At 40.2% G+C, this 24,401-nt stretch overlaps 1 protein-coding gene across 5 annotated transcripts in view; it reads left to right on the top strand.

The window, feature by feature from the left end:
• ptpn4a (protein tyrosine phosphatase non-receptor type 4a) overlaps window positions 1-23,369 on the top strand; it is a 307,008-nt gene extending 283,639 nt beyond the window's left edge. For 4 of the 5 annotated variants that reach the window (XM_048534273.2, XM_048534272.2, XM_048534276.2 and 1 more), the window contains 3 exons: window positions 3,960-4,108; window positions 6,771-6,906; window positions 18,416-23,369. In XM_048534273.2, coding sequence (XP_048390230.1) covers window positions 3,960-4,108; window positions 6,771-6,906; window positions 18,416-18,502 — 372 coding nt within the window. In that variant the 3' untranslated portion in view covers window positions 18,503-23,369. Of the gene's footprint in view, window positions 1-3,959; window positions 4,113-6,770; window positions 6,907-18,415 lie in introns of those variants that run through there. The other variant, XM_059647521.1, reaches the window with a different exon arrangement.
• Window positions 23,370-24,401: the final 1,032 nt, after the last annotated feature.

Raw genomic sequence — 24,401 nt, 5'->3', positions numbered from 1 at the left:
AACTTGGATCAGGCAGCATCTGAAGAGAGAATTAACTAGTATTATGATTGTTCTGAATTGATGCTGTTCATTGTAATAACATCTACATTTTTCCCTGTTTACTTATGTGGAATTCATTGTTGTTGTGATTTGAAGCATTTGTTCCTGGCTCCAAGTTAGCTGAATATTTCTTTGTTGATGGTGTAAAACTGTTTCCCACTCCCCACGGCAATCTCCCTCTTCCCCTCGCTTTGCCCTCCACCCCCACACATCATACCGTACAGCTTTCTTCGTAACTCTCAACGTCTCTTGCAGCTTTTTTCTCTATTTTCTTCCCATCTCACTGTGATATACTCATCAGCTTGTAAAAGGACTGGCTGTAGGCAGACCTCAACTCTTTGACTCCTGGGGTGAGCCCCTGAATTCACCAGACCCCAGCTGCTGGCAAAAGCCCAGGAATTCTCAGTAAAATGTGGCTCCAGCTTCACTCATGATGCCCTCTCTGCCAACACTTATTTTCCTAACTGTTTGCACCTGCAATCACAGGTATTTCTCTCTCATTTGCTGATAATGGACTCAGCCTTTCAGCAGCAGATATGTGAGAGGGCTTGTCAGTGATTGAACGAGCTGCTTGTCAGATTCTGTCTGCTCTGCTTACAAATGCAAAATCTCACTGATCACCTTGAGCATTGTGAGGACTTTGACGGTGAATTCACCTCACTGCCTTCCTGTGTTTTGAGCCCTAATGGAAAGTCAAGATAACATAACAAGAGACTGATATATTGACTACAATGTACCACTAATAAGTAGTCATTCTCACTCAACTGTCAATGGTTTCCTATTTCTATTCAGCCTTGAACTTTTTGTTTATTCTCCTACAGACTTCAAAAATTTTATGGTATAGTAAACCAAATTGAAGTATTTCCTAATACTAGTTTTGTTTTTTTTGAAAAGAAATGTTTTTTACATAAAATGCATTGCTGTGTCATTCTACTAGACTGATTGATACAAAGCTAGTTGATGAAGAGCCACTGAGCTTGAGATGGGAGCTCTGTTGTTGACACAGTTTGCAATTTATGTTGCTTATTTGCAACCCATTGGGTGAATTGTACCCTAGAAATGCTGATCGAAATCCTGGTTTATCTGCAGTTGCTTTTTTTTAAACCTACTACAAACTTTCAAATGTTTATTGGGAGAGGTATTCCCAAGTAAAGGGACAATTGGAAAGTGGGAGGCCTTTTAAAAATGAGGGAGTTCGGAATCAGTAGGCTCCTGTTAGTACAAAGAGTAAGGTCGTAGGTGTAGAGAATGCTGCATGATTTGAGAAATTGAAGCTGTGGTCAAGAAAAAGGAGCAGGCATATGTATGGTATCAAGTGAATTGCTGGAGGAGTATAAGAACAGTAGGAGTATATAGGAAATCAGGAGGGCAAAAAGGGGACACCAAGATAGCTCTGACAAATAGCGCTAAGGAGAATCCAAAGAGATTCTACACATAGATTAAGGGAAAAAGAGTAACTATGGAGTGAATAGGGCTCCTTAAAGATCAGTGGCACCATCTATGTGTGGAACCACTGGAGATGGGCGAGACGTCAAACAAGTACTTTGTGTCAGTATGTACTGTGCAGTAGGATGTGGAAGTTAGAGAACTTGGGGAAATATATAGTGATGCCTTGAAGTGTCCATATTACAGAAGAGGATGCCTTAAAATTCTTAAAGGGGGATAAATCCCTGGGACTTGATCAGAACTTTGTGGGAAGCTAGAAAAATGATTGCTGGGCCCCTTCCTGAGAAATTTGTATCATCAATAGCCATAGGTGAGGTGCTGGAAGACTAGACAGTGGATAATACGGTGCCATTATTTAGAAAGTTGGTAAAGAAAAGCTAGGGAACTGTAGACTGAGCCCTCCATCAGTGGTGGGTAAGTTGTTGGAAGGGATCCTGAAGGACTGGATTTATATCCATTTGGAAAGGCAAGGATTGATCAAGGATAGTCAGCATGGCTTTGTGTATGGGAAATCATGAGGGGCGGCACGTTGGCTCAGTGGTTAGCACTGCTGCCTCACAGCGCCAGGGGTCCGGGTTCAGTTCCACCATCTGGCAACTATCTGTGTGGAGTTTGCATATTCTCCCCATGTCTGCGCAGGTTTCCACCAGGTGCTCTGATTTCCTCCCAGAGATGTGCAGGCTAGGTGGATTAGCCATGCTAAATTTCCTATAGTCTTCAGCGATGTGGATACTAGGGGGATCGGTCTGGGTAGGATGTCTGAGGGTCAGTGTGGACTTGTTGGGCTGAAGGGCCTGCTTCCACACTGTCGGGATTCTATGATGAATCACGAACTGATTTTGAGTTTTTTAAAGTGACAAAGAAGATTAATGAAGGCAGATCAGTAGACATTGTCAAAGCGATTTTCGGCAAGGTGTTTGGCAAGGCTCTGCATAGTAGACTGGCTAGCAAAGTTTGATCACATGGAATCCAAAGTGAGATAGCCAATTGGATACAAAATTGGCGTGAAGGCAGGAGTCGGAGAGTATGGTGGAGGCTTGTTTTTCGGACTAGGGACCTGTGACCTATGGTGTGCGGCAAGGATCAGTGATGGATCCACTGCTTTTCATCATTTATATAAATGATTTGGATGTGAATATAGGAAGTATGGGTAGTATTTTGCAGGTGACATTAAAGTTGGTGGTGTAGTGGTCAGTTAAGAAGGTTGTTTGAGTGCAGGACTTTGATCAGAGGGGCCAGTGGGCCAAGGGGTGGCAAATGGAGTTTAATTTAGATAACTGTGAGGTGTTGCATTTTAGTAAGACAAACCAGGGAAGGAATTATACACGTGATGGTAGACCCCTGGGTAGTGTTGCTGAACGAAGAAACCTAGCGATACAGGTGCATTGTTCCTTGAAACTGGAGTCGTAGATAGACAGTGTGATGAAGAAGACATGTAGCATGCTTGTCTTCATTGGTCAGTGCATTGAATATAGGAGTTAGGATGTTGTTTTGCAGCTTTCACAAGACATTGGTTTGGCCACTTCAAGAATACAGTTCCAATTCTGGTCTCCCATTTATGAGAAAGATGTTCAGCTTGAAAGTGTTCAAAAAAGGTTTACAGGATGTTGCCATACTGGACGGTTTGAGCTATAGGTAGAGGCAGAGTTGGTTGGATCTTTTCTCCCCTGGAGTGTCGGAGACTGAGGGGTGACCTTACAGAAGTTTGTAAAGTCATGAGGGGCATGGATTGGGTGAATCGTCAAGTTCTTTTTCCCAGGAAAGGGACGTCCATATGTTTAAGGTGAGAGGGGAAAGATTTAAAAAGGACTTGAGCAACTTTTTCATACAGAGGGTATGGAACGAGCTGTCAGGAAGTGGTGGTGGCAGGTACAAACACCGTATTTAAAAGGCATCTGGATGAATACATGGATTGGAATGGTTTAGAGAGATACGGGCCAAATGCTGGCAAATGGGACTCGATGCATTTAGGATATTTGGTAGGCATGCATGAGTTGAAAAGAAGGGTCTGTTTCTGTATTGTGTAACTTTGACTCTATGACTCTACTTTCAATATGTTTCATTCATTAAATTATATGTAAGATATGTAGCATGTCTGAATTTTTTCTGCTTTGCATTTCCAGTATTACTGTGACCCTGCTGTGGAACGATGGGCAGCAGTAAGGTTGACTCATTTTCTTTGAGGTGATCTGGAGTCTCTGTGTGGTAATGCAAAAGTACAGGCAAATCTGAAGCCCTTATTTGAGACCTAAGTAATGCAAAGCTTGCGAACCACAAGATATGCTTTCGAGTAAGATCAAAATTTGCTCAATCCTCAAGTGTAGTCTTTAACTGAAGACAAACTGCAGATTGAACTGGCACTCATTTGTAGTCATCAGCCTGCTCCAACACTTTTATTTTAAGATGATCTTGAAGAAATTGCACATGTATCTTGTTTGTCAATTAGTGAAATGTAATCCTTTGCAACTTCACAGAAAAACGAGAGCCGTCCACTCACCCAAATCCAGTATATTGCATGGCCTGATCATGGTGTTCCTGATGATTCGAGTGATTTTCTAAAGTTTGTGTTGCTTGTTCGAGAAACACGGGTTGGCAAAGATGAACCGGTTGTTGTACACTGCAGGTAAATGGAGTTTAGCTGCTCAAGCAAATATAGTGATAAGCAGAAGAACTCATTGTAGTTAGATCCTAACTGACAAATTAGGACAAAAACATGAATTGTTGGAGGAATTCAGCAGGTGCGGCAGCATTTGTGGAGACAAAATAGACTTCACATTGCGAGTCCAGTGACTCAGAACTGTTCTGTAAAAGGTTCCCTGAACTCAAAATTAGCTTTGTTTGCTCTTCACAAATTCTGCCACACCTGCTGAGTTTCTCTAGCAATTTGTTTTTATGTCAGATGTCCAGCATCTGTAGTTCTTTGTTGAATGAGAAATTAGGATGTTGTCAGAGAATAGAAACAAACAATCTTTTAAGCACCTATGAATTATTTTTATATTGTTGGTAAATTCTAAATGTAGACTGTTTAAAAACATATGCTAAATGAGAGGTTATTGCAGATCATATTTGAGCATTTTTTTTGTTCTGCCCAAGGACAGTAACTTATCATTGAAATGTCTGAAGATTTTAAATGATTTAAATGCCAAGTATGTCTCTGGAAAACAGTGACTTTAATCGATTCTTATTGTCTTGTCACCAACATGATAAATCTGTGAATACAGAAAAAAATTATTGATTAGTCTCTATTGCATAGTGTTCGCAGAACAGGAGCGGGCCTTTAGTGTCAACAAATCAGTTTAAGCTCAAGATGAGTAAAAGTACTTTGTTATTTTTTCCCTTTCTGGAGAAGCTTCGCTCAAACTTTTCCTACCTAATTTAGAACTGAACTACATTGATGTATAGAACCCCACCTTTGCCTGCCAGGCTATGCTGAGGAAGCTGATCAGCCAGAATAGCATTAGAGGGGCTATATCTGGACTAAACTCCTGGAATTGGGTGAGGTCTGCTGGGGCCTGGAGTGGGAGTTGGGGTAGAGTTGCCCAAGTCTGTCTTCCTGAAGCAGTCACTGTGGTTGGAAAATTTGACTGCGCAAGTATCGGGTGAGGTCAGAATCAGACAATGCTGTGATGAGAGTTGATTCGGTAGCGGAGAACGAAGATTTTCATGTGTGGCTGAAATAGTAGGTACTCATAGCAAGCACTTTTGATTTCTTTTGGGATGGGAGTGGCAAAAACTGACAAGGGATCCACAGGAATGGGGTCTAGATGATGAGAGATGAATTTACAATATCAGATTTGATAATACTTTTGAAATCAGTTAAGTGAGATCTATTTAATCCATATATGGTTCATAATTGTTTAACTGAAGGCAGTTTTCCAACCCAAACAAATAAGGGAGGTACAAAATGGAACTTATTTGGCCAGTGTCCCAAAGTATGAATCTTGCAGTTATAGATGTTGCATCCACACAATAATCAGCTACATTACAGACGTATTTTTGAATGAGACCAGTGTTTTTCTTCTAAATGTTGACTGTCGGAATTTGCTATTTCTCTGACCATTTACCACACAAGACACTATTGAAAAAAATAAACATATAAAGCGTGAATATAGCAGATGGATTCAAAATGGTTTAAGCAGTTTAAGGCAGTTCCTCAGTGGTTGAAACAGTGTTCTTTTCTGGCATCCATTTTGTTCAGTTTGTTCATAGATGATTTGCATATGCCCACCCTTATTTAAAGTTTGCAGATAATACTAAAATAAGGTGATTAGTAAATCATTGAGAATATCAAAGGAAGCTCTATGGTGACGTTTAAGAATAAATTGAATGACTAAATGTTGCAAATGGGATTCTATGTCAATAAATGTGGGTGATATGTTGTTGTGTGGATGAGCATGTAATTTGAGAATTTACTTCCACTAGATCTTAAAGTTAGAACATCTAATGCATGGACTTTTAAAAGCAAGTGAAAGATTAGGTTATCTACATAGAAGTCGTAAGAATGCAAGTATTAGAAGCTAGATCAAGCCCTTTTGCCATTCAGTAGAACTGTTGCTGATCATCTACCTCAGCTCTAACTTCTTGCATTCCATATAATTCTAAAAGGTCAATAAATTGTTAACTGCTGTCTTAAACATACTCAGCAGCTTTCTGGGGTGAAGAATTCCAAAGATTCATTACCTTTTAGGTAAGGAAGTTTCTCCTAAATTCATTCTCACCATCATTTTCTTGAGGGCAGTTAGGAATGGTCAACAAACACCCATGTCCCCAGAAATAATCAAAAAAATGTGAGATTATACACAGTCTTAGAATGACAGTTGGTACTTCATGCAGCTTTAAGTTCTCCTATAATAAGGGCGTTTCACTAATAGGTCTGCAATACCAATTAATTAAGATGATATGTTTGAAATTAGAAAGACAGGAAAGGATAGATGTAGATTAAATGTAAGATGTTTAAAGTGGAGACTCAGATGGCGATCATTGCTCGCTCCCATTTGCTACTGATGGACTCAGAGGTAGATGAAGATGCAGATTCCTGTACAGTTTATTTGTACGTAATTGCATTTAGGGAAGGTAAAGTTGCCATATCCCAGGGCTGCTCTCTGATTAGAGAGAGACCGAGATGACTGGTGGGAAGTTTAACCTAAAAGATGCCACATCTCAGGCAGGACCTTTGTTGTGATCTCAGCCAGTGCAGGCATTAGACTCACCTGTTGGCGTCACTCTGCGTTGCAAACCAGCTGCCCAACAACTGAGCTAACGAGCCCTCAAATTATATTTTACAGTGCTGGGATAGGTAGGACGGGAGTTCTCATTACAATGGAGACAGCAATGTGTCTAATTGAATGCAATCAGCCAGTTTATCCATTGGACATTGTACGAACAATGCGAGACCAGAGAGCCATGATGATTCAAACACCAGTAAGTATTGCTTGCTTTTTTCACCTGTCATCATGGTTGTATATGTTGGCCTATTGAACCAGATGTTTCCTCCTTCATTTCTGGTTGAGTTATTACACTGTAAAAACTGAGTACTTCACGCAATTTGTATCTGAATGGAGAATTGTTTTTATTTATTCATAGGATGTGGGCATCACTGGCTGGGCTAGCATTTATTGTCCATCCCAATTTGCCTAGATGGCAGTTAAGAGGCAACCATATTGCTGTGTGTCTGGAGTCGCATGTAGGCCAGACCAGGTGAAGATGGGCAGTTTCCTTCCCTGAAGAAAATAGTGAACCACTATTTTTTCAACAATTAACAATGGATTCATAGTCATAATTAGACTTTTAACTCCGGATTTTTATTACATTCAGATTCTGCCATCTGCCATGGCAGGACCCATTGCCTGGGCCTCTGGGTTAACAAAGTCATTACTTAAATTTTAATGTGGAGCATAACATTGTACAACAGGGATTGAAATGTTATCTATTGTTTCTAATGTATTGACAGTTCGATTCTCCTGATAATGTCATCTGTAATCTCCATTTAGTTTATTAGTTTGGATAAATTTATGTATTTTCGTTGGTGAGAATACAGTTCTGCTTATAATACTCTCTTGCAATTTCTCACTGAATATCCATTTGTTTTCCTCCTTTTTACCTCTGAGTAGTGGTACAGCTTTTCCTTACTCCATCCTGTAGGGATAAGTTTAATAGCTTTTGTAGCCTCAAAACTTTATTCAGTACCCCAAATTATAGCATAGTGTTGTGGAGCACTGATAATATTGTTAATTAATTATCATTAATGTTGAGTTGCTTTGCACTAATCGAATCATTGGGAAAGTTCTGGTGAACTGCTCGCACTCTGTCCCGTTTATGAAGCCTAGGGCATGAGCCTAGAGAAATGAGTAACATATACACAGGCCACTCAAATATCCACTTCTTAAGCCAGAGGCTGCACTCTGATAGAGCTATTCGCTCTAGGCAAGTGTCATAGCCAAAGACAATGGGTCCTTAATCTGTGGCAAACTACAATTTTCATTGTAAAGCAATCATTGAGTAGAAAATTGGGCGATAAAGAATAATTATGCTTTCAAACTGCATGATCTGCCTGCCTAATTTCATCTTGCAAGAAGAAAACTCAAGAACAGTCATGTCTCATTCAGAGATCTATAGTATAATTTTGTTTTATTCATTACTGATTTTTGGGCATTTTTTAATGAAGTTATTTGATGAGCCATTTTATTTCAAATGACTTGCCAAATCTGAAAGTTCTCATCCTGTTTTCAAATCCTTTGAGCTATAAATAGCATTTGCCTTTTAATTTTATTCTTTATGCTTGTATCAAGATTACTGTGTGCAGTTTTGGTCTCCTTAGTCCCCAAGACACAAGAGCATTAGAAACAGTTCAAAAAAGGTTTTCTTGTGCCCTGTCCTTAAGAAACCTGTCCTTAACCGATCAGGCTGAAATGTGACCTTGCACCTTCTAAATTCCAATAGATGTAGACCTAATCAACCAAAGTTTCTTCAAAAGAAAAGCAATACACCACAGGAATCTGTCAATTATTTTTCTCTCTTCTTTTTCATGGGATGTGGGTGTCGCTGGCAAAGCCAACAATTACAGTCCAACCTTAACTACTTTTAAACTGAGAAGTTTGTTAGGCCATTTCAAAGGACAGTTAAAACTCACCACCATTGCATTAGGTCTGGAAATCCTTCCTAAAGTGTCTCAGATGGGCTTTTATGATAATCCAATGACTTCATGGTCACAATGACTGAGACAGGCCTATTATTCTAGCTTTTATTCAATTGAATTTCAGATCCCCAGCTGTACTGATTGGGATTTGAACTTGTGTATTGGCTTCGTTATTCCAGGGTTGTATATTGAAGATTCAGAAAAGTAACTATAGCTCTACCCTCCTCCAGTGGAACTCCAGATAGAGCTGAAGTAAACATGATATTTGTATATTATTCTTCCGGGGGGGATAAAATACAATCTGAAAGGATATTTCCTTTTCCACTTCCTCCACCTCAAAAAAAACTTGATCTACACTATGGAAGGAATTAGTCTGATTAAACATTTCTTGTAACAGTCAACATGCTGTTCCCAATAACTGTTTCAAGATTGAGAGTAACAAAACTGACTGGGAACTATCCTGGAGAGAAGTACTCGCAGTTGTCATCTGGAACCAATGCAAGTTGCTGGCCTTTGATGGAAAGGGAAAGTAGTATTGAATTAACAGCACTGTCATGGAGTGGAATGTTCTTTCTAAATTAGCTTCTAACATTGCTCAACATTCATGTTGAAAATTAAGATGGGTGAGACTGCCACCTGGTGATCTGTAGACTGCATGCACTTCAACTCTTTTGCCAGTTGATTGTAGTTGTTTGCTAGATATTAGAACTAGTTCTAACATTAATGCACTATTTTTTATTTATTACAAATTCTGTTGCATTCAATGTACAACAATATGGAACCATTCTGATAGTGATTTGAAGAAGTCCAAAAAGAGTGTTCTTTTGAACAGCCCAAACAAAGTACCAGTACATAATTAACACGTGAATGGAGTGGAATATCTGCCTGTCTTCGTCAGGGTGGAATTTTAGAAGTCAAGCCATCATATAGAAAGCAAGGGAACAGAAGAATTTAACAACATGATTGTTTAGTGCCTTTATTGTTGATAAAATGACCGAAGGCCCATCACAGTTGCCTAGGCAATGACAAGCATGAAGACAAAAAAAAACCAGAGGAGGGCTAACTAAAGTTTGGTCAGAGGGATGAGTTTTTAAGCAGGATCTTAAAGGGGGAGAAGCAGCAGGAGGTGCAGTGGTTTGGATTTGAAATTCTGGAACATTTGTTGGAGTTCTTTGAAGAAATAATATGCTGTGGGTAAAGCCAAACTGAGAAGATATACAATATTTAGACTTCAAGAAGGCGTTTGATGATGTACCACTTCACAAATTATTGCGAAAAATAAAAACGAATGGTGCAGGAGGTAACATTGGCATGAATTGAAGATTGACCAGGGAACAAGCAACGGATTATCTACTGGTTGGCAAGATGTAACAAATGGTATTCACTGAGATCAATGCATGGGGCTCAATTTCTATAAATTAATTGGATGGAGATAGTAAGTTGTGAAGACGATGTGATGAAGTTGAAAAGTGACATGTAGATTAAGTCAGTGGCAAGTGGCATATACTGAGAGAAAATGTGAAGTTGCCATTTTGGCAGGAAGAATAGAAAATGTACACGATCGAACTGGTGAGAAATTGCAAAGCATTAAGATGCAAAAGAATCTGCGTATCCTACTGCCGGAATCACAAGTGATGAGTGTACAGATGCAGTAAGTAAATAAGAAGGCTGATACAATTAAATACAAAAGTAGGGAGGTTTGGCTTTGGTTAAACAGGTCTTTGATGTGACCATAACTGGAGTGCTCTGTACAGTACAAGTCTTATTTAAGGAAGGATGTAAATACATTAGAAACAGTTCAAAGAAAGTTCACTCGACTAATACATGAAGGGTCTAGGCTCAAAACATCAGCTTTTGTGCCCCTAAGATGCTGGTTGGCCTGTTGTGTTCATTCAGCTCTACAGTTTGTTACCTGGAATGAATGGGTGGTTTTGTGAGGAAAAGGCTAAACTTGTACCCACTGGAGTTTTGAAGGTTAAGAGATGACTCCATTGAGAAATTACGGAAGAAGGGAGCAAAAGATAAACCAGGAAATTACAGGCCAGCCTGTGTAACTCTTTGTAGTTTACGTGGAACAGACCCTGTTCCGCACCTCCACAGGCCCCAAACCCCACCTCTTCCTCCGTTACATTGATGACTGTATCGGTGCCGCCTCTTGCTCCCCAGAGGAGCTCGAACAGTTCATCCACTTCACCAACTCCTTCCACCCCAAACTTCAGTTCACCTGGGCCATCTCCAGCACATCCCTCACCTTCCTGGACTCCTCAGTCTCCATCTCAGGCAACCAGCTTGTAACTGATGTCCATTTCAAGCCCACCGACTCCCACAGCTACCTAGAATACACCTCCTCCCACCCACCCTCCTGCAAAAATTCCATCCCCTATTCCCAATTCCTCCGCCTCCACCGCATCTGCTCCCACGATGAGGCATTCCACTCACGCATATCCCAGATGTCCAAGTTCTTCAAGAGTCGCAACTTTCCCCCCCACAGTGGTCGAGAACGCCCTTGACCGCGTCTCCCGCATTTCCTGCAACACATCCCTCACACCCCGCCCCCGCCACAACCGCCCCAAGAGGATCCCCCTCGTTCTCACACACCACCCCACCAACCTCCGGATACAACGCATCATCCTCCGACACTTCCGCCATCTACAATCCGACCCCACCACCCAAGACATTTTTCCATCCCCACCCTTGTCTGCTTTCCGGAGAGACCACTCTCTCAGTGACTCCCTTATTCGATCCACGCTCCCCTCCAACCCCACCACACCTGGCACCTTCCCCTGCAACCGCAGGAAATGCTACACTTGCCCCCACACCACTTCCCTCATCCCTATCCCAGGCCCCAAGATGACATTCCACATTAAGCAGCGGTTCACCTGCACATCTGCCAATGTGGTATACTGCATCCAGTGTACCCGGTGTGGCTACCTCTACATTGGGGAAACCAAGCGGAGGCTTGGGGACCGCTTTGCAGAACACCTCCGCTCGGTTCGCAATAAACAACTGCACCTCCCAGTCGCAAACCATTTGCACTCCCCCTCCCATTCTTTAGATGACATGTCCATCATGGGCCTCCTGCGGTGCCACAATGATGCCACCCGAAGGTTGCAGGAAAAGCAACTCATATTCAGCTTGGGAACCTTGCAGCCCAATGGTATCAATGTGGACTTCACCAGTTTCAAAATCTCCCCTTCCCCCACCGCATCCCAAAACCAGCCCAGTTCGCCCCCTCCCCCCACTGCACCACACAACCAGCCCAGATCTTCCCCTCCACCCACTGCATCCCAAAACCAGTCCAACTTGTCTCCGCCTCCCTAACCTGTTCTTCCTCTTATCCATCCCTTTCTCCCACCTCAAGCCGCACTTCCATCTCCTACCTACTAACCTCATCCCACGTCCTTGACCTGTCCGTCTTCCCTGGACTGACCTATCCCCTCCCTGCCGCCCCACCTACACTCTCTTCTCCACCTATCTTCTTTTCTCTCCATCTTCGGTCCGCCTCCCCCTCTCTCCCTATTTATTGCAGAACCCTCACCCCATCCCCCTCTCTGATGAAGGGTCTAGGCCTGAAACGTCAGCTTTTGTGCTCCTGAGATGCTGCTTGGCCTGCTGTGTTCATCCAGCCTCACATTTTGTTATCTTGGATTCTCCGGCATCTGCAGTTCCCATTATCACTGTGTAACTTCAGTGGTGGTAAAACTATTGGAAGCAATTTTGAGGGGCTAAATTAACATGCATTTCAAGACACAGGAAGTAATCAAGAACAGTAGGCCTGGTTTTGTTAATGGAACCTTTGCTGTTAGTGATGTACCCCATAAACAATTTAGACTTGAATGTAGAATGGTTAAGCAGTAAACTTGCAGATAATCCAAAACTTGGTGGGGCAGTAAACAATGAGGATAGCATTAGATTGTAGGAGGATATAGATGGCCTGGTCAGATGGGCAGATCAGTGGCAAATGACAACATTCTGGCAATAGTACTGAAGACTTCTACTCAGAACTTGCTTCTCCCCTAGCCAAAGCTGTTCCAGAACAGTTACAATGCTGGCACCTACCCAACAATGTAGAAAATTTCCCAAATAGGCCCTGTGCATAAAAAGCAGGACAAATCCTTAGTCAACTCTCAAACATCAGTAACGTGATGGAACGTGTCATCAACAGTGCTATCAAGCCACACCTGCTTAGTAATAATCTGCTCAGTGATGCTCAGTTTGGGTTCTGCCAGGGCCACTCAGCTCCTGACCTCATTACAACCTTGATTCAAACATGAACAAAAGAGCTGAACTCCAGAGATGAGATGAGAGCGACATTCCTTGATATCAAGGCTGTATTGGACTGTGTGTGGCATCAAGGAGCCCTAGCAAAACTGGATTCCGTGGGTATCACGGAGCAAACTCTTTGAGGATTGGAGTCATAGCTTACGTGTAGGAAGATCATCATGGTTGTCGGAGGTCAGTCATCTAGCTCCAGGACACATCTGCATAAACTCCTTAGGATAGTATCCTAGGCACAACCATTTTCAGCTGCTTCAATGATTTTTTCCCTCTATCATAAAGGTCAGAAGTGGGGATGTTTGCCAATGATTGTACAATCTTTAGTATCATTTGTGACTCCTCAGACATTTGAAGCAGTCCATATCCAAATGCGTCAAGATCTGGACAAATTCCAGGCTTCGGCTGACAAGTGGCAAGTGACATTCGCGCCACACAAATGCCAGGTTATGACCATCAGCAATAAGAGACCATCTAACCACCACCCCTTGACATTCAATGGTGTTACCATCACTGAAGTCCCCACCATCAACCTCATGAGAGTTATCATTGATCAGAAACTCAACTGGACCTACCACATAAATACAGTGACTATAAGAGCAGTCAGAGGTAAGGAATACTATACAAGTAACTCCCATCCTGACTCCTAAAAGGCTGTCCACCATCTACAAGGCACAAGTAAGGAGTATGATGGAATACTGCATACTTCTGGATAAGTGCAGCCCACTTGATTGGTACCACATTCATAAGCATCCACTCTGTTCACTACCGACCTTGGTAGCAGCAATGTGTACTATCTGCAAGATGCTCTGCAGAAATTCACCAAAGATCCTCGGATGGCACCTTTAAAACCCATGACTACTTCCATCTAAAATGATAGGGGCAGCACACACATGGGAATATCACCACCTTCAGTTCCCCTCCACGCCAGTCACCATCCTGACTTGGAAATATATTGCTGGTCCTTCTCTGTTGCTGGGTCAGAATCCTGCAAATACCTCCCTAATGGCATTGTGGGTCAACCCACAGCAGGTGGACTACAGCAGTTAAAGAAGGCAGCTTACCATCACTTTTTCAAGGCCAACTAGGGATAGGCAAGAAATGCTGGCCAGCCAGTGATGTCCACAGACCACAAAATGATTAAAAAATGTTTAAAAAATTAATCTGGGTAAAGGTGAGGTAGTGCTCATAAGCAGGACAAACAAGGCAAGAGTATACGTATGCACGGTGGGATCTTGAGAAGCATCAAGGTTCAGAGGGATCTTGATGTGCATGACCATCAGTCCTTTAAAGTAGCATGTGGATAAAGTGGACGGGGCTAAGACATTAGGGTAGGCAATGATCTGATGGCATTACTGCAGGACTATTAATCCAGAGTCTTGGGTAATGTTTTGGGAATCTGGACTTTTATCTTGCCATGGCAGGTGATGGAATTTGAATCTTAAATTCTGGAATTAAGAGTCTAATGATGTCCGTGAAACTATTGGTGATTGTCAGAAAAAGCCTGTCTGCTTCACTAATGCCCTCTAGAGAAGAATTGTCTTACCTAGTCTGCCCCACGTTTAACAACAGACCCACAGCAATGTAGTCAACTCTTAAGTGCCTTCTGGGGCAATTAGGGATGGGCAGTAAATGCTGTTGTAGCTAGCAATGCCCAAATCCTATGAATGATTTTTTTTTTGAAAATAGGAAACACTGCCTCAGCCAATAAAGGCAACAGTAAGAATAGGGAGGTTATTGCCAGAACTATAAAAAGATGGTTAGACTACATCTAGAGTATTGTGTGCAGTTCTGAAGTCCACATTTTGGGAGAAATGTGCTCGCACTAGAGTACGTGCTCAGGAGATTTTCCAGGATATTGCTTGGTCTGGAGGGTTTTACTATGAAGAGAGTTTGGATAGACAGGTTGATTTCCTTGGAGCGTAGAAGATTGACAGGGGACACGATTAGAGTAGAATAATAGAATCTGTACAGTGTGGTAAGAGACCATTCAGCCCATTGAGTCCACACCACCAACCCTCTATAAAGATCAACCCCCCCAGACTCAACCCCCTACTCTATCCCCTTAACCTTGTGTTTACCATGGCTAATCCACCTAGTCTACTGGATACTACGGGCACTTTAGCATGACCAGTCCACCTAGTCTACACATCTTGGACTATGGGAGGAAACTAGAAATGTATAACATTATGAGAGGCCTGGACAGGGAGAAACTTTTCCCCTTGGTAGAGGGATCAGTAACCAGGGGATGTAAATTTAAATTAAGGGCCTGGAGATTTAGAAAGGACTTGATTAAATTAGATTAGATTCCCGACAGTGTGGAAACAGGCCCTTCAGCCCAACAAGTCCACACCGCCCCTTACAGCATCCCACCCAGACCCATCCCCCTATAACCCACACACCCCTGAACACTACAGGCAATTTAGCATGGCCAATCCACCTAGCCTGCACATCTTTGGATTGTGGGAGGAAACCGGAGCACCCGGAGGAAACCCACGCAGACTCTGGGAGAATGTGCAAACTCCACACAGACGTTTACCCAAGGCAGGAATCGAACCCGGGTCCCTGGCGCTGTGAGGCTGCAGTGCTAACCATTGAGCCACCATGCCGCCCAAGTAAAAGTGTTCTTACCCAGTGGGTGGTGGGAACCTGGAACTCACTGTCTGTAAGAGTGGTAGAGGCGGAAATGCTCATAATACTGAAGTGCTTGGATATGCGCTTGCAACGCTGAGACATTGAACTCTATAGACCAAATGCTGGAAAATTCAGTGTTGATTGTTTGTGACTCTCACAGATTCTTTGGGCTGAACGGTCTTTCTCTGCTGGGAAGCTTTATGATTTTGTCATGCAAGATGAGGGGTCGTAACAGGTTTGGTGTGTAAAGGATGTTATCCTCTTGCTGGAGAATTTGTGCCTAGGAGTCAGTCCTTAAAAATAAGGGATTTCCCATTCAAAACAGAGATAAGAAACTTTTGAGGGTCATAAGTATTTTGAACTCTTCGTTAAAAGGCATTGGAAGCAAATTTTGAATATTTTTAAGGCAGAGACATATGAATTCTTGGTAAGCAAAGGTGTGAAAATTATTGGGTATAGGCTGAAATTTGGAGTAATCAGATCGGCCATCATCTACCGAATGCAGAGGTGATGCCAGGAGATGTCTAGCCTACCTCTACCTTTATCTAATTCGTATGTTCATATGTAACATAAGATGTAGAGAGAGAAGCTACCAATGTTGAAGATTTTAACAACACTAGCATCAAAGGAACAGAGTTTGGAGGGCAGAGGCCACCCCAGGGCTGAATCAAAGCAATGGTTGAGATTTTTGTCACATGGGTGAAATTGATTGGAAAAGGCTCAACGTTTGTCATGGAAGCTTAAAACTTTGATTTTTATCTTCTCAGTGTAATAAAGTATGACTTATTAAAAATTGCATGTCAGTCAATTAGTTTGACAGTGCAGAGTGCGGGAACCACAAAAGGTGATAGAGTGGAGCTGCTTGATGTCTGCAGGAAATGTATGGAAGATGATTCTATCTCTACATATGATGCTGCCAATGGGTAGCATGTAGAAATGGAAGAGAATAAGTGGAACAGTGGAATCCTCTGCTTGCAGCGGTGACAGTCTTATAAATAGGAAGGGTACTTAATTAGGTAAGGCAATATAAGCAGCAAAAAATTCCTTTTTCAGCAGTAAGTTATTAATTCTATCTTTAATGCTTTAATTCTTTGCTTACAGTCTTGTCAGATGCGTTTCCCTTTAACTTTACATGCATTCATCAGATATGATTATCTCCATCCCTTCCCAAGAGCGATAGACAAGCTAACTCGCTGTCTTTTTCCATAATATTACAAAACATAAGAGCAGAAGTAGGCCATTTGGACAGTGGGTCTGCATCCATTTAGATCATGGCTGACCTGATAATCATCAACTCCACTTTTCTGCCTTTTCCCCATTACCCTTGATTCCTTTATGGAACAAAAATCTGTCTAACTAGGCCTTCTAGCACTGCTTATAAAAGTGAAAACTTCTTTCCAGCCTGAATTAAAACTACAAATTAAATCTACCCTTCCACAGATGCACGTCAAGAATGCTTTATTCAAAACCTCCAGACCCAAGAGTTTTTGGGTCGATTGAAGTCCATTTGTGCCCTTTGGGGAAAAAAAAACTGTGCTTAATCCAAATGGGCCGAAAAAATGAAGTTCTTTTCTGCAAACGGCCTGAGTGGGGCCCGTCGACACGCAGAGTTCGGCCCTTTGGGGAAAATAAACTTCACTTTTAGGTCAGTTCAGGAAAGTGAAGTTATTTTCCAAAAGGCCTGAACTCAACATCTCTGCAGGCCCTTTTGAGTCCACTCTTGAAAAGGCATTCAGAGTTTAGGTCTGAATAATGGGAACTGCAGATGCTGGAGAATCCGAGATAACAAAGCATGGAGCTGTATGAATGCAGCAGGCCAAGCATGGCCTGCTGTGTTCATCCAGCTCCACACTTTGTTATCTCAGAGTTTAGGTCTGTTCAGTTTTCAGATGTACAGAAAATGGATACTGACCTGTATAACCTTTCTTTCTAACTTTACCTGCAGGTGGCCTTGACCATCTGTTTCTCTGTAGGTCATAAAACTCAACTTGGTAAACATGCAGCAATCATTTCATAGGTAGCTGATGAATGATTTAAGTCACGTGCTTTCTTGAAAAAGCTGTCATTTAGCTTTCTATTCCAAATGATTTTCTGATGTAATTTTTAAATATAACAAGTCATCTTTGAGGAACTAAAACCAAGAATCTATTGACCTCTGCTTTAGAATTCAAGTTTCCAGGTTATATAGTCAACACTGCCATACCCATCCTACCAGCTGAAGTTCCTAAGTGGACAAGTAAAATGCACTTTAATAGCCTTATTCCATCAATATGTGGAATAACCCAGCTGCAGGTGGGCTTGTCACTATCCTGGGTGCAACACTGCTGCACTACTCTGCAGGAAGCTTGTCATCTTCGTCCTCAAAACAAAACACAAGAAAATCAATGCCTCTTTGAGCGCCTGAATGTTGGGCAGGAAGTGCCTGCTAAGGTCCAGCCCCAACCCTAAATCAGTTAGCTTTGTCTGGGACTAATGGCTGTATAATTTTGGAACAGCCTGCAATGCACTCTTGAGCAAAGCAGCTGTCAGCTTATGTTGCTTGCATCTCTTATAGTCAGGACTTGTGTGCCTAGGGTATTGATCAATCAAGGTCAAGCAGACATCTGCCAGTGGCCAGTGCCTGATTGGCATGTGATTTGACAGGTCTTCACTGGAAGGGGCAATATTGGCCTCTTGACAACTCCCCAACCAGCAGACAAGACCCCCCCCCCCCCCAAAGCCCTCAAGAAAACTTCACCCAAAGATTCTGCTGGGTAAGCTACAAATTACAGCAATCTCGTCTTGAATAATTAAGAAAACAAGATTTTCTAAGAAATAGGTTGCATTCTGTTGAGTGTAAAAATATCAAAAATAAGCAACTGAACTTTCTTTTCTTTCTTCCCACAGAGTCAATACAAGTTTGTTTGTGAAGCTATTATGAGGGTGTACGAAGAAGGCATTGTGAAACCATTGCAGTCAACACTGTACAATTAGCCTAAGGAGAAGGTCTTTGCTTACTGTTGAAACTGATTTGCTGGCTACATTTACAGTGTCATAATGTGCTTGCACAACATGCTGACCTGATATAGGTTTGAGGACTGAAAGATGACAAACTGGAGCATGGACAATGAGAACCTAAGCACTGTTGCACTTTATGTTCAAAAAGTAGTTGTTTCTGCTTATGTGACCGTACTGACGGCAATTACAATGAACACAGTTGCCCTAATTTCTGAAATACCATGTCCTCTGCTCCGGTTTTGTTCAGGGATATTGTCAGCTTTTGGATTCCGCTGTAGTGCCAAAAGGTGAACTACTTATATGATTTTTCCCTCACCTGCCTATGAATTTGTCCTCTTCCTGGCTGGTTATACTAAGAGGATTTATTCAGAAGGACCACCTTTTAATGGTACACATTTTCTGTTCATGATCTGACTTAACCATCTGTACTTCCTCTTTTAGAGGAATCCATGAACTTGAAAATGTGTGCTACAGTGGAATTATTGTTTTTTTTAATTAACGAGTGTTCACGCTGCCTTTGACTAATGTGCAGATAAAAGTCTCATCTCTTAGATTGTGTTCATTAATGTAGGTTATAATAAAAATTAAGGTTCAGTGAGCACTTATTAGTCAAATTGACCCAAACTGTCTCACTTGCAAATTTCAATGTGCAGCTTTTTAACTTATGGTGAACTACAGCAGTCACTCAATACGTACTTTCCTCTGTTCCAGATCAAAATCTTTAATTTTTTTTCCTGCACTTATGTGCCAGTGTTCCTAAATTAGAAAGAAATCCTTATATATAAACTTCAGAGAAAATATGTGGTAAAATTTGTCAGTGAATTTCAACCAACAGTAACATTATTGATAAGTTTTGGGCTTTACTGATGAAGCACTGAAGCCCAAAATATGAATAACTCTACTTGGAAATTTAGCCTTAAACACCTGTTTCCTCACAAGATATTAGAATCTGGGTGCTGCTTACTGATTACAATGCTACACATTGGCTAGGACAATCTAATCCAAAGACTTGAGCTCATATCCAGTCCAGGTGGTGAAATTTTACTCAACTGTTGCCTTTCAGGGCCACCAAAAATATTAAGTTGTCCTTCTCCACAGGTTTGATCCGCAGTGAACCGTGTCATGGGGAAAGATGCATGCATGCAATTTTCCTTTGATCTAATTATGTTTTTAGGCACTTGGTGATGGGTGCGCACCTCCCTTACCGGTGCCACGTATAAGCTTGCCTTACTTATACCAATTTTTAGTTTTACTTCTGTTATCAGCACTAGGTTTGTACCCAAAGAACTGCAGGAGAGGTGCTGTGGGGTAATTTTTATAGTAAGACACTAAATCAAAATACTGGAAGACAGAAAGCACAAATAGAAGTTGATAAAGTAAACAATATCTGACTTATGAAATGCTGATGGATGTTGCAATTTTGCTGGTCAGTATCCCAGCAATCACTTGCAATGGTTTTGGCACCATTGATTGGTAACAGTACACATAATTTACTTGTTTGCATCTTGATCATGCCTTTTGTTTTGATTGAAGGCACTTTGGGATAAAGAAATTAGATATTTTCATGCACAGGAAATAGCAAAATATACCACTTGTGAATGATTAAAATGAAATGTTGGAAAAATATAGAAATACTACATTAGGTAGGATGTGAAAGATCTGTACAAAGATTTTGTTTTATGAAACTGGAACCCTATCTTAACATGCCACTACTTTTCTCTCACTTAAATTTTGCACATATTTTTGTTTCAAAAATCTTTATGGCATAAAGTAAGAAATAGGACACTTAATTTTTTCAAACAATAAATGAATATATTTTTGACTCTGCTGGATCTAGAGGAGATTGAGACCTCTAAAATTATGCACTCAATGAACAGTGTGAATCCCATTGCAAACAATTTTTTGCCAGAGAATAAAAATGGATGAGTGACTGTTTGTTTATTTTAACCCTGTCTAAATATCTGCACATCTGTACTCGTGTGTATTAATGTGTTGTACCCTGTGCAGCTGTAAATAATGCTGTCGAGTTGAATGCCATTCATACCGTCAGCGAAATGCAATCCCATTCATCTGGTCAGGATTGATGAAACAAGTAAGCAATTTGGATGGCGAGAACAAAGGGTTAAGCTACGCACAACCAATAATTGGTAGTAACAAGCCTCCTTTACTACTACTATTTCCTTTGGTCTCCTTGGTTGTGTATAACTGCAGTGTTATTTTTTTTACTAGATATACCATGAGGAAGGAGGCATGTGAATTGATCCATTTTATTCTGTCATGCTGTATGATGAACATGAATGTATCTATCAACCATGCAAAATTGCAAGCAGTAGAGTAATGACTGTTGGATTTTAAGGATAAATATTTTTCATACCATTTGTATAAAAAAAAATTAAAAGTTTGTAACATTTCCATTAAAAAAAAATTACAGGTTAAAATGTGTTTAAATTGTAAATAAGAGCAATATTATTGAGACTGTCTGTTCAGTGCCAATTCACAATATAGAGATTGATTTCTCTATTGCTTACTGACTGTAATCATGCAGGTTTAGTGTTTGCATTGTTTTCCATATTGTTTAGAAATTTGGAAGTAATTGCAAATTTCCATTTCTGAAATAATTATGGGCACTTTATATTACAATATACTACTGACATTATCAAGTGATTTTGATTTCATACATAAACGCTAAGCTTAAACATCTTTGCTTTGTGTATGGAGCTTATAAGAATTCAGACTGGTTGATTTGATTTGTCTTTGGATTGGGCTTTTAGATCTAAGGAAGAGTGTCTGGCTGAGCTATTATCGTCACTTAAAATTTTGATACTGAACAGTGATGGTCTATAATTTTGAGACTGCACCAATGTCCAAATTGTAGGGTTAGAACAATATTAGAAAATTTCAGTGTGGGTTGAAAGCTTTGTGTCATGTTACCATAATTTGGGGACAGCATTGCCTACCAGCCAATATCTATTGCCAACCTTTCAGCTCAAAATTGCCATCTGGTTTCTACACTCACTTCTAAATACTAAGTAACTGCAGTTGTAGATCAGACCATTTGATTGAGCACAAGGTTAATGTATGTTTTTAAAAAAGAATGCAGTGTATTGCAGAACTAATCTAAGTTTTAGTTAATATTGATGTTTTTAGTAGCAGAACTTCTAAGAGTATTACATTTTAGCAAAACTGGATTTATAAAGATGGGTTTGCTTAATTCGCCCATATCTGGACTCCTCCACATAATGAAAATAATGGGTAGGAAGGGAATCTCTCGTGCTGAGTTTAAAAATGAGTGACCCTTTTGCCAGTGTAGGCAATATAGTTACTCAGGTGGGCTATTTGAGCTTGAGTAATTTGAGAATGATTTATTTCAAAATTGCTCTTAGGGCTTCTAGTTAAAAGTTTTCTTTACTACAATTTAAAAACATGTTGCCCTGTGTTGAATATATAAGGAATGGGTTAGGTAATTGAATAAGGGCAGCTTTTTCCATTGTGATAGATCTTAATGAATAAAGATTGAGTCATTCCTCCTGTTGTACTTATTTTACAATTTTCACAATTCATTTTAAAAGTACCTAAAACGAGAAGGGGAAAGAATTCTTTCTGGGGCTGTTTGGTTCTCATAAATCTATTAATTAACTAATCTGATTTAATCATGGTTAATCTTTGCCCTTAAAAAGCATTATAATTAGAAAACTGCAGGACAACCAATATGATAAAAGCTGCAAATCATTAACGTTGTAATAAATATGCACAATAGTATTGATTGTATGCTTTTATTTCCTAAATGAAAGTGAAACCTTGTGCCTGATCCTGCAATCTGGACTGTACATGTTGCAGTTTCTCAAAAAAAATTCTAATTGCAATTTTATGACCCATTTTAATTTGAACTTTTTGCTTTCAAACTGCCTGTAAATACTTTTTAGCACTGCATATATTTAATGAAAAACAAAGTGCTGGAAATTTCAGTTCAGACAATATTTCTGGAGATAGAAAGGTTTCCAAACACAACTCAGTTACTTTTGGTGAATTCTGACCAAAGGTCACCAACCTGAAACTTCAACAGTTTCTCTCTCCAAATATGCTGACCTGCTGGATGTTTCCAGCAGCTTCTGTTTTTATTTCAGATTTCCAGCACCCATGATATTTACTTTTTAATCCAAGTATGCTTGTTTTCCTATTCATTGGCTGTTTTTATCCTTCACTTGAATTTTATCAACACTGGAAAAATGTGAAAAGTAGTTGAGTGTTTGCAGTTTCTTACTGTATGCTTTAAGAAGGCCTTATTCATTTCAAATTTCAAAAATAGCTAATGGCACCTTTGCTGATGACCAACAAGTAAAACCCAGCTTGTAAAATATCGGCAGGTAAAGGATTGACTGATGGAGTACGAACGTCACATAAGTGATCAGTCACCTGGAATTGGGTTGGGGATTTAGAATTTTTTATGTCTGACTCACTCCCTTTTAAATTTTTGTGGATATTATTTAATTTGACTTGACAAGAATTGTCTCATTTGGGTACGAACTTAATAGTTTATTTGTGACTTAATTGTTCTGTTACAAAAATAAAGAAAATGTGCATAGTAATTTAAAGTGTACCACCCGTGAGTTTTTTTTTGGAAGGGCAGTTGTAACTATATGTAATTAAATTTAATAATTTTGTAATTTTTTTCTCTAATAAACTTTCAGTTTTAGCTGGTACTTGGATTCTTTTGATTCAAGAAATATTCTTATGTACATTTTAATGAGGTTTGATTGGATGCTGTACATAGTGACCCAGTTGCTGCATGTACAGTTAACCTTATGCTTTGTTTATAAACAGTAAAACTTGGTTTTAACAGCAATCTGTGGTTTTGTTGCAATTTATTTCTGCTGACTAATAGATGTCTGTTCTCTTATTTCTGCGTAGTGGATAATCTGAGGATGAGAAGAAGAACGGAGGTATACTTTTGCAGTGATGTAGAATGCGCTTTAAAATGAATTTCAGTATTGGACAAAAGCAAGACATGACCAGAATTCTTCTTTTTGGTTATTTTTCCATTAATAAAAGTAATATAATCCTGAAGGACCTTTGTAATTACTTAAGGAAGCATCCTGATTAAGTGGCAGTTTTTTGTTTGAAGAAGTTATGACTGACTTTTTACTTGTTTTTGTAAAGTCATTTTCAAATTGTAAATAGTCCACCTCCAGAAGAGAGAAATTCTAAGCATAAGTTGAACTATGCATGACAGTCACAAGGGGTTTTTTTCTTCCTACTTAGATTATATAGGTTGGAGAATTTTCCTCGGAGAAAGAAGGTTCTGAGGATTTTGAATTAATATGTTCAAAATCATGACTGTTTGGACAGAGCACATAGAATGGATGTGTTCCCCTTGGCAGAAGTGTCAAAAACCAGAGGAGACAGGTTTAAGATGGTTGGTAAAAGAATAAAGGAAACATGATGTGGGAAAATAATTATGTAGTTATAGTTATGATCTGGAATGTACAACCTGAAAAGTTGGAGGAAACAGATCCAATCATAGCTTTCAAAGGAAGATTGGTAAATTATCTGAAGAGAAATATTTGCAGGGATATGGCAATGTGTCTTTGATTGGATTACCAATATTTCCCTGGCAGAGAGCTGGTTAGGCTAAAGAAATGCCTTATATTCTGAAAAACATTTTGAGGATATAAGCTAACAGTACATGCACGAATAATACTGCTTTGATAGTGAGGTTTGCTCATTTCATATTCCCATCAGTGAAATAATATTTGTATTTGTTGCTTGCTAGCCTCAGTTTAGAAGTCAGCAGACTGATGTGACTGATGCCATCCTTAGAAAGTGAAATCTCTATTTGATTGAAGATTGTTTTGACCAGTGAGAAAGATTGATCTTC

The sequence above is a fragment of the Stegostoma tigrinum genome, chromosome 7, assembly GCF_030684315.1.
Source record: "Stegostoma tigrinum isolate sSteTig4 chromosome 7, sSteTig4.hap1, whole genome shotgun sequence".
Classification (NCBI taxonomy): Eukaryota; Metazoa; Chordata; class Chondrichthyes; order Orectolobiformes; family Stegostomatidae; genus Stegostoma; species Stegostoma tigrinum.
The sequence above is the reverse complement of the archived record's forward strand: the minus strand, read 5'-3'. Positions and strand labels throughout refer to the sequence as shown.